The following is a 17,595-nucleotide window of genomic DNA, read 5'->3' on the forward strand; positions in this document are numbered from 1 at the left end:
ATATATATATATATATATATATATATATATATATATTAGTTAGAAAGATATTTTTATTATATATACCTTTTTTTCAAAAAAATAATTACCATATAAGCTCGATGTCTTGTAAAATATATCTTTTAAAAATATTCCTAAATAAACTTAATGTATATTATTTATAAAATTAGTTTGTTTTCATTGTCTATGGCTAGAAGTTAGCATAAATGAGTAAATTCTAGATATCAATGGTCCCCGCCAAAAAATCGACGAATTAGTTCATGGAAAAACTAAATTCTGACTTGATTCTTTGCTATTATTTTAATAAAAAAAAGAATTTTAAAGAATTAATTAATGAAATAATATATTTTATTTAAATATTTTTTTCTATTCATGATTTCTTAAAACGAAACATCACTTTGTTTTATTTTCTCCTGTAGTGAGAAAAAACGAAGACAATAATTCTACTCTTTAAGAATAAAATTCTCGTCTTGTACAATAAACCGAGTCATTTGAGTAATCAAATACACCAAGTACTACTTGAATTTTATTTTATTTTTCTCCAAGTGTACTAATCTAGAAAAGAGAATTACGTCGAAGACCCCAATAAAACCCTCAATATATGATAACATTTTATTTTTTTATATTATTTATCTTATCCGTTTTTACTTAATATATGTCTTTCAACATATAATTTGTAACTTATATAAGAAGAATATCTTATAAAATATCACTATAGGTAAAATAAGATAAGTTGTACTAGAAATCAAGGATTTTGAAACTCATGCCATTGAAGGTTACCAAAGAACACTGTAGAGTGACAATTTCCTTATTTCTATAAACTTTGATGATAATTTTTTATTTTTGAAATAAGAAAAATAAAATATAATAGAAAAAGAGAAAGAAAAAAAAAGTAATGGTGGGTCTAGTTTGCTAAGGGTGTGTACCTTTGTTAGGGTACAACGCGTGCCTTTGGTGACCCAATGAAGAAGCAGCTTCAACTTCAACTCTAGGACTAGCCTTTATGCTTCCATGTCCTTTCCTATCTTATCCCTCTACACATTTTCTCCATAGTGTTCTTACAACATGGACCACTTTACAAACCCTAATTACCTTTTATCACACTTTTTTTTTTCAATCACAACATCAATTTTTCTCTTCAAAAATTCACACACTTATCTTCCTACCCACAACTCATTCTCACATATCCCTAGGGTTTCACACCAATATAAAATTCCTATTCATTAAATAAATTCAACCCTAAAAGGCAATAGGACATACCAAGTAGTTTTTCTACACAAAATATTTAGAAGAAAAAAAGTAATTTCAAATTAATTTGCATGTGAACTGGTACACCCAATAAATTTCACATCACTTAGGACTCGAGATTAAACACAGTTTAAATATTTCTTCATTTCTCTACCTTCTAAGACATTTTTTTAAGATAAAATTGTGATAGAGTTTCATGCTCTAAATTGTGATAGACCGTGTCAGAACGTTGCTGCTAGACAAAAACATGTACTAATTTTTAAAATTGTTAAAATAATGTCATTCTTTATTCTCTTTAATATATGTGATTTAAAATAAGATGGTTTAGATTATGCATAGGTGGCTTGCCAATGTTTAAGCAAACATATTATTTTATTTATGACATTTTTATTATATAAACTTATTACATCATAAGCATAAAATTATTTCATTATAATTTTCAGAAACAATTTAAAATATTTAATATTTTGAGACATATTCCTAGGTAAATACTTATAAACCCCTTTAATCCGTTTGCTCTAAATAGTTCAGACCAATAAGATTTCGGTACGGAATAATATTTATGAATACATTGTCATACTTCACAAATACACAAAGCAATTATTTATTGATATAGAATATGCAATGGTTTCAAAGGATGACTAGTTTTTTATTTCTCGGAAAACTTGATTAGTTTTTATAATAAAATTTTCGATTTAATAGCCTTTTTTTTTCAAAAAATTTAAACCCGAATTGAGATGAAAAAAAAGTCAACACCACTTTAATCAAAACTAAGTAAACTTGTTTCTTTTCTAAATCTTTCCAAACTAATAAAATAATGGATATTTACTTATTATATAACCGTCGAAAATAATTCAAGTATGAGTCAAAGTTTTATATTGGATAAAATAGACAAAATTAAATATAATATAAAAATAAAAATCTATAATTTCATTATCTTAAAATTTTAAAAAATTAAAAATGGTGTTAAATATTTTATATATGTAAGATCAATTAATCATAATTTTTCGATCCTCATATCTAGTACGAAAAAATATATAAACCCATGGATAACCAAAATTGATGACATCATGTATTGAAGCTATTTTTTTTTATGTTTATGTACATAAAATTGGTGAACTTTGATTTTGACATTAATTTTTCTTTTTGATTAGTTGTGCTCCCTTGGTGATTGGTCACAGGCATGGCTCTTTCTCGTATTACACAATTTTCCTAGAAAATGACAACATGTTGACATAGTTAATAACATCACATATGGCTCGATCCTCCAAGAAAATAGATAGTGATATGATTGAGATATTTTTAGGGTTTTGGTGTGTTGTTTTGTGCAACAATGCATGATTGAATCTCTCTGTGCTGTTTTGGTGTTGTTGATTGTTAGGTCCATTGATCATGTGGATGCTTCACGTGGCCAACCTAGACACATCAACTTCCTAATATTATTATAATCTTTCTTCTTCAACCTATCTAATTAATGTCACATATTAATTCAACCATCCCAAGAATACCAGAATAAACCTTTCACATAACCTTCCATACATATCAACTCAACATGTTCAATGAATCATATCTGTCTCAAAGAATTTGAATTCTTTATTGATTTTTTGTGTACTGTTTTCTACTTTACTTTTATAATACATTTATTACCATCAATTTCAATATTTTAAAATATATTAAAAAAATATTTAAAATATTAATATAATATATTTTATTTTTAATGTCCAACAGAAAACAACACAAATAAAAAAAATAAAAAAATCAGTACAGAATTTAGACTCGTAATTCAATTCATCCGACCTTAATTTGTTTGCAACCCTTTTCAAAAGTTATCAAATCATTATGAAATATATCCTCCTTTTAAAGATATTAATTATTTTAAATATTCAAAATTTAAAGTAAATTAGAAGTACTACGTTGAGTAAAAATAAATAAGATAATTATTATATAAGTAAAAATAAATAAGATAAAAAATGATATCCTAATATTATATGAATTTGTAAACCGCTCATTAATGTCAAATTTTTTTGGTGTCTATTTTGAAAAAACCTCACATTAGAAAAAAAAACATTACAAATTAATGAAAGATATATAATGATAAACACTTTATATTCACATGTTATGGAATTATTTATTTAGTTAAAAATAACATATTCAATTTTATATTTTGTTTAAACTCTTTAATGAAACGATAATCATAGTAGTGCAAATAAATTAGGTTTTACTTGGACAAGTTTTTCTTAAATGATTTATAGATAAAAATTAAAAAAAAAAGTTGACTTCTAGTTTTTTCTACGATTTAAAATTTTCTGTTTTTTTTTTAATAAAAGAAGAAATTAAAAGATTGTATGACTTTTTGATAGAAAGAAATAAACATGAACGACGAGTGTCATTTTAAGAAAAGTAGTTAACTTATGCTAATATATTAATATTATTTATTAATTCTTCAAAAAAATGTATTCATGAAGAAATTGAGATTTTATTTTTTTAAATGTTATCAATGAATAATATTTTTGGAGGGTCAAAATGAAAATGAAGACTGTAATCCTGAAGCAACAGAGACTAGTTTTAAAAGTACGTCATTTTGATTCCAAATGAAGTGACATAGGATTGAAGATATAGAATTAATAAATAATTATTTATCTATTAGTACGTTTGACTGGTTTAATCATCTGAAATTTTGAGAACATTTATTTAATCATCAAAATTTCTTCAACAAGATGATGATAGCTTACTGGTTTGAATTATTAAAAATAAAGTTAAATATATTTTTAGTTTCAAATTTAAAACTAAAATTGATATTTCTTTATTTTAAATTTTAAAATTAAATAAATTTATTTATTTATTAAATTTTCTTTACATGTCATATATATTTTAAAATAATATTTGAATTATTTATATTTCAGTTTAATTGTTAATTTGAAATATGATATAATAAATTTAAAAACAATTAATATAATTAAGTTAAAATATATATTTATTTATTTAAAAATTTAAAAATTAAAATATATTAAAATTTGAGTTAAAAGTTAATTCTAATTTTACATTAAAATTAAGATTAAGTAAGTAAATGATAAAAATATTTCTTGGATATTCCGATAACATCTAATTAATATGCTATAGTAGCACCTTTTTTTTTTATCATGTAGCGTATGAGTTACAGAGTTGTGAAACAACATTTTGAATTGAATAAATAATACATTAAACATTTGAAAAACAAAAAGAAGTTTTTTTTAAAGTTATATATTTAATTCTTTAATAATATGTACGATAGAAAAATATTGATAAAATTTGTTTATAATAGAATAAAAATCACTAGAATTTTTTCAATGTGATTGTATATTATATAATGTAAATTGATTTGAAATTTTTAAAATATTTATGACTTTTTTTTTATTTAAATAAATATCAAGAAGATTTGACATAAATATTCTATATAAAAAACTTAAATATTATTTAATCTAAAATCTTATAAATAAATATGTGAGTCTTTTTTTTCGATACTTATTCTATTTAATATGAAACCAAACTCGCACTTCAAACTTAAAATTTTAAGAGTACACTTTTGAAAAATCATTACAAAAAAACTTATTATAAGAGAACTGAAAGAAGAAATGTATATATAGTATATAGCACGCCTGTGCATTGTTTTGTGTGAAACTAAAAACTACATGAATCAGTTTTTCTGTTGAATTTTTTCATTGTCACTGCTGAATATTAAAATCATATTATTTTAATATTTTAAAAATATTTTTAATATATTTTAAAATTTCAAAGTGATTAATTAGTATATTTTAAAAATATAACAGAGAAACAATAAATAAAAATTCCAAATTCAAACCAGAGGCCAAATTTAGCAACAGTCTTTGCATTCCAACTAAAAAACAAAACGTTTAAATACCAAAATCTATGCATTTCTTAATCATCACAACACACACACACACAAGAATCTCTGTGCCATTATTTTCTGCATCACAGTTTTCGTTTCTTAAAGACAACTTTTCCATTTATTCATCCCAATTCACAACAACAAAAAACAACATAAAGAAACAAGAAAATCCAACAAAGTTAAAACATTTAAAATTATGATTCTCAAAATCAAATACAACAACCAGTAACAAAGGGCATGGGCATTTTTTTTTTCTTCAACACTTTTTTAAAGTTGCTACAAATAACTACTTTGACCTTGACCTGTGGGGAAAAATGATCCATTGGTGAGAAGAAGAAGTTTCTCATCCTTCCATTTCAATTCTTTATGTTTTCTGCAATTATTATTACTGACAACTCATTAATACAAACTTGAAGTTTCCATTTAGATTTTTATTTATTAAGGTTCCTTAGCACTCTCTCCTATTTTTTCTTTTTCTCGTGAAAAATTTATGTGTAAGGAAAAGGGCAGAAGGAAAGAAAGCACCAAAAGAGTGGAAGATGGGACACAACTGACGTGGGAACACCCATTGGAAGCACAACACATCATGCTTTCTTTTTCCACTCCTCACATCAAAATTCTTTGCTTCAACAAGCACATAAAACTCACCAAACCCTTTTCCATTTTCAAACAAAATTATTATTTCTCCCCTTATTTCTCTTCAGCAAATTCAACAGAATAATTGAACTGCATAACTTTATTTAAGGTTGACATAGGGAAAAAAACAAGCTGCTTTTCCAGGAGAACAAACTTGAATTGCCATGCACTAACCATCAACCACACAATGAAACCAAGCTAGGGAATATATATTTATCAGTCATTAAAAATCTCCATTTTCCTTCCCTTCTATAGGTAAAATAAAATAACTCTTTTATCGAGCGCGCATCACTAAGACAAAAGTAATACTTTTTAATGAAAGAACATACTTAAAAACGTATCAGGATGACCGTCATAATTCGATCGTGACTTAACTTACTTGATCTCTAAGACAGTTAAAGTCATTTATAACTATTGTTTCACTAGAAATGTTACATTATAATTTCGTTCACCTTATCTTTGTCACGAGATAATTGTACGAACCCCAATATCTTTTACTAGAAATATAAAACAATGTTTTTGTTACAGGGATTAAATGTCTGTCACAAAATCTTTTATAGTGAAGTTTTGAGATATTATGAGAATTGTAGTGAATTTGATTGTTTGAGAAGGAAGAGGCATATGCAGTAGGGTCAGAAGAGAAGAAGGCAGCATGTGTGTGTCCCTTATTCTGTTCTCTTCTTCTCTCCATGGAAGCAGTCATTATCAGTTTCAAATCCCAAGCCAATGGAATTTACTGCAGCAAAGGGAAAAATTTCACTACCACCACAAGAAGAAGAGCACACATGGAATCCCAATGACCACCCACCTGAACTGAAATTGGTACACTCTGGTGAAATCTCAAACATAACAGATCTCTAGATATTGTTCTGCATGTACGGAAAGAATAATCAAATCTCAATCGTTGAATATCCAAAAACAAGCAAATTTTAAAGGCAGAAAGAGGTGGTAGGTCCTATAGGAAAGAAGCACTAACTTTCATTGTTCATGCATATCTTGATTAAGCCCTGCAAGACTTTGTCTGGAATATCTTGTTCACTGGCCTACATTGGCTCATGTTTAGGAGTGTCATTTGTTTTTATTATGCAACTTTGTGGTCCCCACTCCCTATCCTTTCCCACATTACAGTGAAACTACATGTATACAAAATACATTAAATTAAAGTATATGTTCACAAATACAAAAAATATTCATATTATATCATCCCCTCTTCCCCCTTCTCTCTCTCTCAAAATCATTCAAGCACTCACACATATACAGACACATTGCAGTTCCAGCTTTTCCCTTGCTTCCCTCTCTCACAGCCTGTCAAGCCTAATTATTAACCCCATCATTCTTCTTTTAAAATTTCAACTTCTTTCTTTCTTTCTTCTCTCCAACTAAAGGCTTCAAATTCAACATCCAAACAGATTTTGGTGTTACCATCAACTTTCTCCAAATTCCATAGGTGCTGTTCTCCACTTGGATTCACCCTTCCTTTGATTTTTTTTCCCTTCAACCATGACTCAAGGAGAACCATGACAGAATTTGCCTCTTGTTGTGTTAGTACTGGTTTAATTAGTAGTAAGACTAACCTATGGGAAAAAATGCTGGCATGAGGGAGGAAGATGCTCAATGAAATTCATCACAGAAAGCTGCAATTTTGGTACTACTCACAACAGGTGATCTTTTACATCAACTTTAAACAGATATCAACCACTTGTGGTGTAATAAGTCTTTTTTTTTTTGTACTTTTTTCCTTTGGTTTGGAGTCTCAGTCTCCAAAGAAATAAGGTGAGAGAGAAGGTGTTGCAGTTCTCAGATTTAATGCTTCTTGAGTGTTTCATCAACTGAGATGGTTGCAGACAATTTCTGATTGCTTTGATTGCTCTTAAAGTTTTGTTCATGTCCATCCATGGTGACCATGCATGTGATTTTTTTTTTTTTGTCACCTGTTCATGTCTTGACATTTAAACTCCTTGTGTTTGTGTGAATGGGGTGTTCTTTTGATTTTCTTGAACTCTTTTCCGAGTCTCTATTTGAGCTTCTTTAGATATAAAAGTTTGGTTGTTGTCTTTTTGGCTTTATTTTCCTTTCCTTTTCATCGAGCATAGCTTTATAAGGAACAATTTGAAATCAACACTTTTCTGTGCCTAATTTCTAAGAATAGTAAATCAAGATCAACGATATGGGCCTGGTCTCAGTGGTAGTAGTGATGCTTTCATCCCAAACACAGACCCACCTAAATGCCTACATCAGATGTTCATTATTTCATACTTCTTCTGCATAATGGCAATGTTTGTTGACACTTTTGAACCTTGCTACGCAAATTCTCTGTCCCCTCTGTACTTTTGGCTAGGAAAGTTGCCCCTGTTTCGACAAATTTATTCAGACATCAAAGTAGTACCTTTGCAAGATATGGCTCTATATCTTTGCACCTAAAAAGGAGGCAGCAGAAACTTGCAATTTAATGTTTGCACATGATACCAAGCTTTATTACGACTACTTCTTTGGAATTTCGATTTTCCATATGTGAATTCCTTAGTTTCTTCAATTAGTCTTTGATGTTTCTTGAGATTATTAACTACCACTAGAAGCAGGAAGAGATATAGCATGTTTCATTCATTATTGTTAAGGATAAGCATGATAGAAGGCAATTTTCCAATTGTTGATGCCATTACTCAGTACTCACCAGGCACAGAAGTTTTGGTGACAAAAATCTTAAAAAAGTATCATTTTTTTACAGGCATGGGAACTAAAATTGAATATTCGAGAAATCTTCTAGCATCCTCAGTAGACAGCAACAACTTCATTGTGGGTGGTGTGGATGTCTGGGAGCACTATCAGAACAAAGGAGTGACCAACAACCATTTCAGTCTTGGCATTAATAAATTGCAAGATCCCATGGATAGGATGCTTGACAGAAACAACATAGAGTCCATCAAAAAGACCATGCAGATGCATGAGGACATCTTCAAACAGCAGGTATCACATCCATGTTGTGATCTTCATCTTCTCATCTTAACATCACAAAAAATTCAGGTTGTCATTCAATTTGTAGCAGAAATGTTACACATACAGCATGAAGAAAATGTCATAGGGTGATAAAAAACACTTGCTTTGGTTCTAAATTCATGTTCATTCCTGATTGAATGTGTCAGAACAACACACTAATGTCACACATTGTTTTTCACTATTTTATGGAATAAGGTGACATTTTCTTCAGTTAAAATGTTGTAGAGAAAGTTCTCAAACCAAATACTCCAAGGCCCCAACACAACGGAAACCAAAGTACATATCCCTCTTTTCTTTCACCCCGATTAAAAAGTGGCATGTGAAGGGGAACAAGAACTTTCAAGTGTGTTACTTTTTTAACCGTGTGTTACTACTTTTTGATTGGGGGGTGTGAAATGGGGAAGAGGAGGGACATGTGATTTCAATCCAACTGAATGAGAGACTTTAACCTTTTATTAATCTTTGGACTTAAGAGAGCACTGTAGAAAAAAAATTGGTAGTAATGTGCAATCATTATTCTTTTGACCGTGGCCATGCTGATGTCAAAATCAATGTAAGATGTCTTGCATTCTGTGACATCTGTACTGTATCCATGGCCAGATTTTAATTATTCCCCAAGTCCTAATAATTGTATGTTGTTCACAATTCCTAACAGACACCATATGTAACATTATTTTGTCAAAAATTTGTTGAAATCTCTCTCACATCTCAAGGATATTCTCAAGGGACAATATGGCATGCTGAGATTTGAAGGAAATACTAGTTGGCAAATAATGATGAGTGTTTGGAATTTGCAGGTAAGAGAACTACACAGGGTATACAGTGTGCAAAAGATGCTGATGGATGACCTAAGAAAGGAAACAAAACAAAAGAAGTTTTGGAGTCCAATGAATGGCATAGACATGAGTCATTCTCATTTCCTTCAGCAACAGCAGAAGCAGCAGCAGCAAAGTGCTACAGCACTGATTTCTTATGGAGCTGATTTCCATGTCCAAAGTTTGAGAGAGGAGCTATGCTCAAAGGAGAGGAGTGGAAGCTGTTCTGGGGAGAGCATGAAGAGGCAAAGGGGTTTTTTTGACCTTCAAAGGCCTGGTGAGAGAGACATTTTTGGAGGGTGTGAAGAGAATGAAGCAGGACCTAGCTCCTACACTGCACTTGAGAGGTGCAAAATAAGCAACAAAGGGTGTGATGAAGAGATGGAAGTGGATTTGACTTTAAGCATAGGAGGAAGCCAAGTTAAGAATAATAATAGTAATAATAATAACAATAATAACAGTAACAACAACAGTAAGAAACCTTATCTGCTTCCATTAGGGTGCTCAGACTCACCCAACGGGAAAACTAGAGAGCTAAATTCTTCTGTCTCTTTCCAATCAGATAGGGTGGGAGATTGCAGTGACCCCACCACACCCATGAGCAGCTCAAGTGTGACATTTGATCAAGAGAGAAAGGGGCCACATTGGCTTTCTCAAGGTTTAAAGCTTAAATAGGAGAGTTTAACCTCTTTGAATATTGTATCATGGATCCTTCATCTCAACTCTACATGGACCACTGAATTTTTATGGTTCATGTGTTCAGATTCCTAGATTAGTTTTTTCTTTTACTTTATTCCAATAAATGGATAACTTATATACTCCCACTTCTGAGAGTCCCTTTCTGTAAATAGGTAGAGTGAGTTTGATGTGCTTCTTCATTTACTTTCTTGTCCAACATATTATTTTCAAACCTATCTTGTAAAGGCATAACCTAGTACTACTTGCCACTACATGGGAATTTAAGCATACAAGGAATGCCAATTGTCAAAACACTACATCAAATCAAAATGGTTAAGGTTCTTCTTGGCCCAAATTCCTGTTTCTGAAAATGATGTTATTCTGAACCTTGTTCTGGAATGAAAACAAAAGAAAATGCACCACCACCTTATAAGAGCATCACATGCATGGCAAGTTGCAACATGTCAAAAATGTTTATCAACATCACACCTCACTTTTCCACAGGAGCTATACAAGATTGACTTAGTGGTAAAAATTGAATGGTACAAATTGAAAGGAAAGATGAGAGAGACCGCAAGTTCAACTACTTCACTATTTGAGAGTTATAAGATTGATCTGAAGGGTTTAAAAAGAACTCTCAGAGAGATTATCGATTCAATTCCACCACTGACAAAATACTAACAAGTAACATTTCATCACAAAATCAGTCTTCCAGCATCATGTAGTATGTTCTCCTCTTAAAATCACAAAAATCTTGACACTTAAACATTTGTAGTTGTGTGAAAAAAAACCAAGTGATATCTGTCAGAAGTGTAAATAGTAGAGCAGTACTGAAAATTTGGTTCCAGATTGTGTCCCTTGCCGAAAGAAAAGTTGTCACAACATTCACTATTGTGTGCCCAGAAGTTGTTTCTTTTATGTGGTAATGGGGTTGTTACTGATTCATGTGTACACTATGAGTGCAAGTTGTTTGAGATGAATATAAAACTCCATATAGTCCTTTCTGAGCAAAAGATTCAGAAGACTTGCAAATTGATGGGACCTCATCACACACAAGATAATGTTAGGCAATTTCTTGTCTGCTACACTTTGGACTCGTGTGCTTCCTTCATAAGCCTAACTACACGACAACACCCAAATACTAGTGTGTCTCCAACAATTTTTTAGCCAATCTTCTTTATCGAATTCTTGTCATTTTTTTTTTCCATATAAAAAATTTCTTCTAAAGTGGGGTTGTTGTTCTTAAAGTGAGTGTGTACGGATGCATACCTTTTAATTTTCAATACATTGAAATGATAATGAATGAGCTCAATCATAAATCACCTTTACTTGCTAGCTTCGATGTGCCTCGTGCTTTTTCCATCTTAAAATATTGGTTGATGATGTTATATATAGGGTTAATATTGTATGAATATTAATTTATTTACTTATTGGTTTCTTTAATTACCAAGTGTTTATCATATGAAACATAAAACCTTACAAATCTAAGATGTTTTTTGTTTTGATAACCTGCCAAAAATCATCTTAAATACTAGAATTTAAAAGAAATTATTACAAGAGTTAAAACAGTTTTACTATATTTGATCATTTATTATTAAATCAAAGCATGATAAATATTTACTTGTTAGTAAATTTTAAAGTTTAATTAATCGAATGGTACTCACTTTTGTTTAGATGTGTCAGTTTGGTACTCGCTTTTAAAAATTTATCAATTGAGTCTCAACTTTTAAAAAGATGCCTCAATTATGTCATTTTCAGCAACGATTTTAATAATTTTTGTCTGAAAGGGACCTGATTGAAACACTACTTCAAGACAAGAGTTGGGATTCGATTGACACATTTTTAAACACAGATATCAAACTGACACATTTAAACAAAAGTGGGTATCATCCGACTAATTAAACCTAAATTTTAATTAATTTTTTTAGTTTAAGTGAGAAGTAAATGTTTTATTACCCAGAAGATAGCTAGAGAATCTATTTCAATTGTTAAATCATGAATCAGTTATTATATATATATATATATATATATATATATATATATATATATATATATATATATATATATATATGATTCGTCAACAAAATCAATGAAAATCTTAAGAAACCAAAAACATTTCTCAAATAATGATTAAGGAAATAGTAAACTTCTACAATACCATAATGTCGTCATGACCCAAAAATTCATAAGTGAAATAATCATTCTGTGTTCCAACTAAATGGTTGTTCATTCTGAGTGTCCTACCTCATATTGTTTGTGGACGTAGAATAATAGTTGGGTTGACATGTAACATGTTGTCATCAATAGTAGAATATTTTCCTTGTAAATATTTTTTTTTCTTAATTAAATTTAAGGTTCACAAAATGGTTTAGTATGATCTACCAAATAACTTTGAAAATTGATTTATAAATAATAATGATTTGATTTAAAAACTTCAAAAAAAATTATAGTAATTTCTATTTTAATTTAATAAATCAAATTTACTTGCCAAATCTCATAAAGTCTTTTGTTCGTATACTTAATTATATCTTTAAATGAGATAATCTTCTTTAACTTATTTCCATTAAGTGATAGTATCTCTGGTTTCACTCTTTTGACAATGGGTGAAAGAAAAAAAAAAATCGAACTATATTTTTTATTCATATATAAGTTAAGCAATTTTTGCATAAGACAAGTGTTATTAAGGTAGGAATAGTCAATTCGGTTGGATGGATTTAGTTATAAGGGTCATTTCAGGACTTGTAATTGTATTTGGTTAATCAGTTTATAATTATTCTATTTCTTTATTTATTGTGATTAAGGTGATCGTACTTAGTGTAGTTATATATATAGGTGATTTGGAGGATGTGAATTATTGTAGATTTTTCTTTTATATTTGCTATATTTCAAATTCAGAAATTGATGTGTATGATTGAAAATAAATTTAAAAAGTATATATGTAATGTTGTTTCTAGTATTTTGGTGTTGAATTTGTTTAATATTCACAGTAGAAAGAATAAGGTGGTTTCATTTAAGAAAATTATCTTTTTTAAATATTCACAGTAGGAAGAGTAAAATGGTTTAATTTAAAGAAATTATCTAGCAAGTTCTATCTACTAATTAGCTTAAAGTGAATATTGATAGTGTAGTTTTAGATTGTCTTCATTTGATTACATGTGCTAGTATTTTTAGAGGACACAAAATAATAAGTTGGTAGTTTTTCAGCTTTTTTAGGAATGCAAACTTTTATTTATGTTGAATTTATGTGGTTTATTTATGTTTTAGAGCATGTCAAGAGGATGGATTTTTGACTACTTTGGATGGAAAGTGACTCCACTTTGATTTGTTAAGGTTTTGTGAATCAACAAATAATACTTTAAGCTCTTAAAGGGAGATGACACAAGTTTTTGTCTTTCCTTCTGACATGTAATTCAAGGTTTCTCATGTTTTTCGTGTTTAGTCTTATAAATTAGTTAATTTAACTTTTCACAATCATATTTTAATAATGTTTTATAACATATAATTAATAGATTTTATTGTGTCAAAAATGAGATGTCAAATTTCATAAATTTCATAATGATGCATAACATGAATTTACATGAAACTAAAATAATCAATTAAAAAAAATTGATAAGATTCCCAAAATATGTTACCATAAACGGATAATTTGCTTATGCCTTTTTATTTTGGAGTAATAATTTTTTTTGTCTCTTTTCTTTTATTAATAAGAACATTTTGCTTTAATTCCCAAGTAAGCTTAAAAGGAAGGAAGAACTTCTATTATTAATTCAACTAGGAATTACCAAAATATACAAAATATAAATTCATATGTGAAAAAAAAATAAAGAGATAAATGATGAACTCAACAAAAACTTTATTTAATGTTCGAATATGAAAAAAAGTAAACAATTATATCTTCCATAAAATTAAAATTTAATTTTCAAAACTAATTTAACACTAAATCATAGGATATCTTATCATTAAATTATACTAAGCAAGAATCAACACTTACTTTTTATATTTAGAGGCTATACATCAAGACATTTACCCTAAAGAAAGTGAATAATGTTACTCACTAGTACTTTCACATATTGCTTCATATTTTTTTCAATTCTTACTCTCACTTTTCTTAATCATCTTACAAACATTTTTCTACAAAGCATACCATGATTTCACTTTCTCAGTTCACCCTGAAACAATCAAGCCTTATTTCCCCTTGTCTTCCTGTCATAACACCTATTCTTCCCATCTTAGTGATAGCTTCAACAAAAGCATTGTTAAAAGCTAGTTGACTTGATGCAAATAAGTTGACTGTGCCCTTTGATCTTTCATCTGTAGCCAGAACCTGATCAGAAGTGAATAGACCCTTTCCTTGCTGAAGATTCTTGAAGTATTGGTTATCAAACTTTTGGGGTGTGACAGGGTCCATGTTTATGGCAATTCTAGAATCCACTCTCAGAGGGCATGCCTCTCTAAGTTGGAAGGCATATTGTAAGTTTAGTGTTGGGTCAATTGGTTCTCTGGGGCTGAAATTGTAGATCCGTTTTGAGAAGTGACCACAATGAGAGAATCCAATTGTATGTGCACCTGACACAAACAAACAACACATCATTTTCAAGCTTCTTAGACAGAAAAATGATAATTCATCACTGAATATGTGTATAAAAGTCTATCCAATGGTATCAGAAACATCCGAAATCTATTCTAACGAGATTTGTTGTTTATTAGACCTATCGTGTCACCCTTTATCTGACCATCTATTAATATTTAGTCTCACACGCAAGATATAAGTCTCAACATGAGAAAATGTCTTGAAGACTCACGTCGACTAAAAATAAAACGAATTTACAGTATATAAATAAGTTCAAACCTCATATTATAAGTCAGTTTTGTAGGATTGAGTTAAACTTAAAGTCCACCTCTTAAAAACAGAACCTTATGAATGTGTTGAAGTTACCTGATAAGGCAATCATATCAGTTTGGGTGAGGCCATTAGAGGCAAACATGGAATTTAGCTGATCTAAATTGAAATGAGGATGAGGAAGACGACGTTGAACACTGGCAATAGTGGATATTCTCCCATCACGCCTTCCCAATTCAACTCTATAAAACGGTCCCCCAGCCTAAAGGATTGTAAGATAGTGTGATGAGAAGTTAGCACAGTTGAAAATGTTTGGCATGAAGAGGTAGAACATAGAAAGAAACAGAAGAATTTGATGTGTAACTTGAAAGTAGAAAAGTAATGTGAAAATTATATACCAAATTTATGACATCTCTGGTAGCCAGAGCAAGTATATCAGCACAAGAGACTCTGTTTCTGCACTGAGGGACACTATCAACAGCTGCCTTGGCTTTAGCCACAGTGTCAAAACCATCCCCAGCTAAAGAAATGTCATCAGGGTGATCTTTCTCTGCCTTGTTATTTGGAGATGCAAGCAAAATGGAACCATCACAACCCTGTGCAGGAATGAAGCTGAAAATCATTGAACAATGAATGAATATGATAAATGCACTTGCTATATAAACTGCTCTTGCATTTTTCATGTTTAATCTAACTCAACTTTCTAAAGCATCTTGTCAAATAAGATTTGTACTTGTTCACTGTAATTTAGTTATGTTTTTAAGAGTCAATATCAAATTTTCTACTCACTCTCTCATATCTAAAGTCAATGCAAAAAGGAGCATATAAGATGTTATTTGAACTCAAAAAGCAATACTATAGTTAATGTGATGAGCTAATATCATAATGCTAGCCACACTTTTTTGGAACACTCTAAGTATAGTAAGGCTGATATATTAAGAACCAAACCACCAATTTTGATGGATCCTATTCCTAAACATTGTTGGGTTTTGCGAGAAAGGATCACGAAAGAGATACAACACATATAACACATCAACCTAGATCACACGAAAGATTGATACCGCTCTCTACCCAAAACCTTAAGACAGTGAGTTTATGAGTTTTCACCTTTATATGATGCTTAACTTTCTTATTTCTGTCTAAAATAAGACTTAAACTCACACTTGAATTTTCAACAAACGTAACCACCAAACTAAAGTCATTTCCAACAAATTTCAGTTTAATGACAAAAAGTGTTAGAGAATATGAAAGAGAAGTGTGTGTGTAGCAATGTTACACACCCTCACAAAGCAATCATGGAAGAAGAGTCTGAGAGTAGCAGGGGCAGTGACAAAGGTCTGGTGAAACTTCAACTCCACAGCAGAACGAACCAACTGTTCCACATTGGGGCATGTCTTTCTGTAGAAATCAGGAGTAAGTTGAGCTAAGCTTGTTTCTGCACAAATTATGAGAACCAACAAGGATGAAAATATCACAACCCCCATCACTAGTTCTTCACTTCTGTTTACTTTTTGCTGCTATCAATTGATTCTTATGCTGCACATTGTAATATATATCTTATATATATATATATATATATATATATATATATATATATATATATATATATATATATATATATATATATCACATGTTAATGATAAAAAAAAATGGGATGAAATTGAAAAGGATTGGAAATTGGAGAATGAGGGATACGAAGAACTAAAGTCAGTTTCATGGACAGTCTGGCCATATACTTCACATGCAATAGCGAAAAATGGGTGGAAAGAAGTGTAATTGAAGCTAAGATGACTTAAAATACTTAAGAATATCCAAACTTTCACTCTTGTAAGTACCCATTGATCATAACTGGTAGTAAAAAAAAAAGGGAAGCTTTCATGTAATTAGTATCACATGGGACTTATTTTGTACATGCTAGAAATCAACAGTCATAAGGCACTCTGAAGAGGATCAAATTCTAGGTCATAGACTCAAATGTCTCTATTTGCATGTGAAATTGAACAGAAATTGGGTTGAAGTTGTGTTGAGTTATCCATTTATTTAACTGCTATGGTGGTCTACTTGTGCTATTATATAGTATTATTACTTTTTAATCCTAACGAGAAATGAAGAGACAAAAAATTGATTGCCATAATCGTAGCACAGACGTGGACTTGATAGAAAACTTTATGAAGAAGCATGCAATGGCTTAGAACACAATGCATGCGTAAATTCTGAAGTTTTCTCATCTCCTTTCATGTGTATCATATTATCATTACATTTTTCAAGCTAGAAGCAACGAATCAATCCATGTCCTAGATTAATGAGCTAAATATGTCTGCTTCAAACATCACCACAAGTTGAATGTGACCTATTCATAGATTAATCAATTTTTAATGTTTGGGATGACTTGATTTCCCAAAAATAAGGGTTTAGTTTAATTTGAATAGTTAGTTATAAGTGTAGACTACTATATTGTAGATCATAATATGAAGTTAATGAGTCCGCAAGCAAGCATT

At 30.0% G+C, this 17,595-nt stretch overlaps 2 protein-coding genes across 2 annotated transcripts; one reads left to right on the top strand and one right to left on the bottom strand.

Annotated features, from left to right (window-relative positions):
• The first annotated feature begins 6,977 nt into the window (after positions 1–6,977).
• Positions 6,978–10,461, top strand: LOC114164197 (uncharacterized). Its single transcript, XM_028048767.2, has 3 exons — positions 6,978–7,431; positions 8,496–8,734; positions 9,562–10,461. The coding sequence occupies exons 2-3, from the start codon at positions 8,498–8,500 to the stop codon at positions 10,252–10,254; spliced, it is 930 nt and encodes a 309-aa protein (XP_027904568.1). The 5' UTR covers positions 6,978–7,431; positions 8,496–8,497; the 3' UTR covers positions 10,255–10,461.
• Positions 10,462–14,161: 3,700 nt separating this feature from the next.
• On the bottom strand, positions 14,162–16,647 carry LOC114164186 (peroxidase 16-like). Its single transcript, XM_028048752.2, has 4 exons — positions 16,378–16,647; positions 15,496–15,693; positions 15,194–15,359; positions 14,162–14,823 (listed from the first exon to the last, which is right to left on the bottom strand). Exons 1-4 carry the CDS (start codon positions 16,579–16,581, stop codon positions 14,417–14,419), a joined length of 975 nt encoding a protein of 324 aa, XP_027904553.1. The 5' UTR covers positions 16,582–16,647; the 3' UTR covers positions 14,162–14,416.
• Between the last annotated feature and the right edge of the window lie 948 nt (positions 16,648–17,595).

This window comes from Vigna unguiculata, chromosome 9, assembly GCF_037176805.1.
Source record: "Vigna unguiculata cultivar grain cowpea cultivar isolate G323 ecotype 2 chromosome 9, ASM3717680v1, whole genome shotgun sequence".
In the NCBI taxonomy this organism is placed as follows: Eukaryota; Viridiplantae; Streptophyta; class Magnoliopsida; order Fabales; family Fabaceae; genus Vigna; species Vigna unguiculata.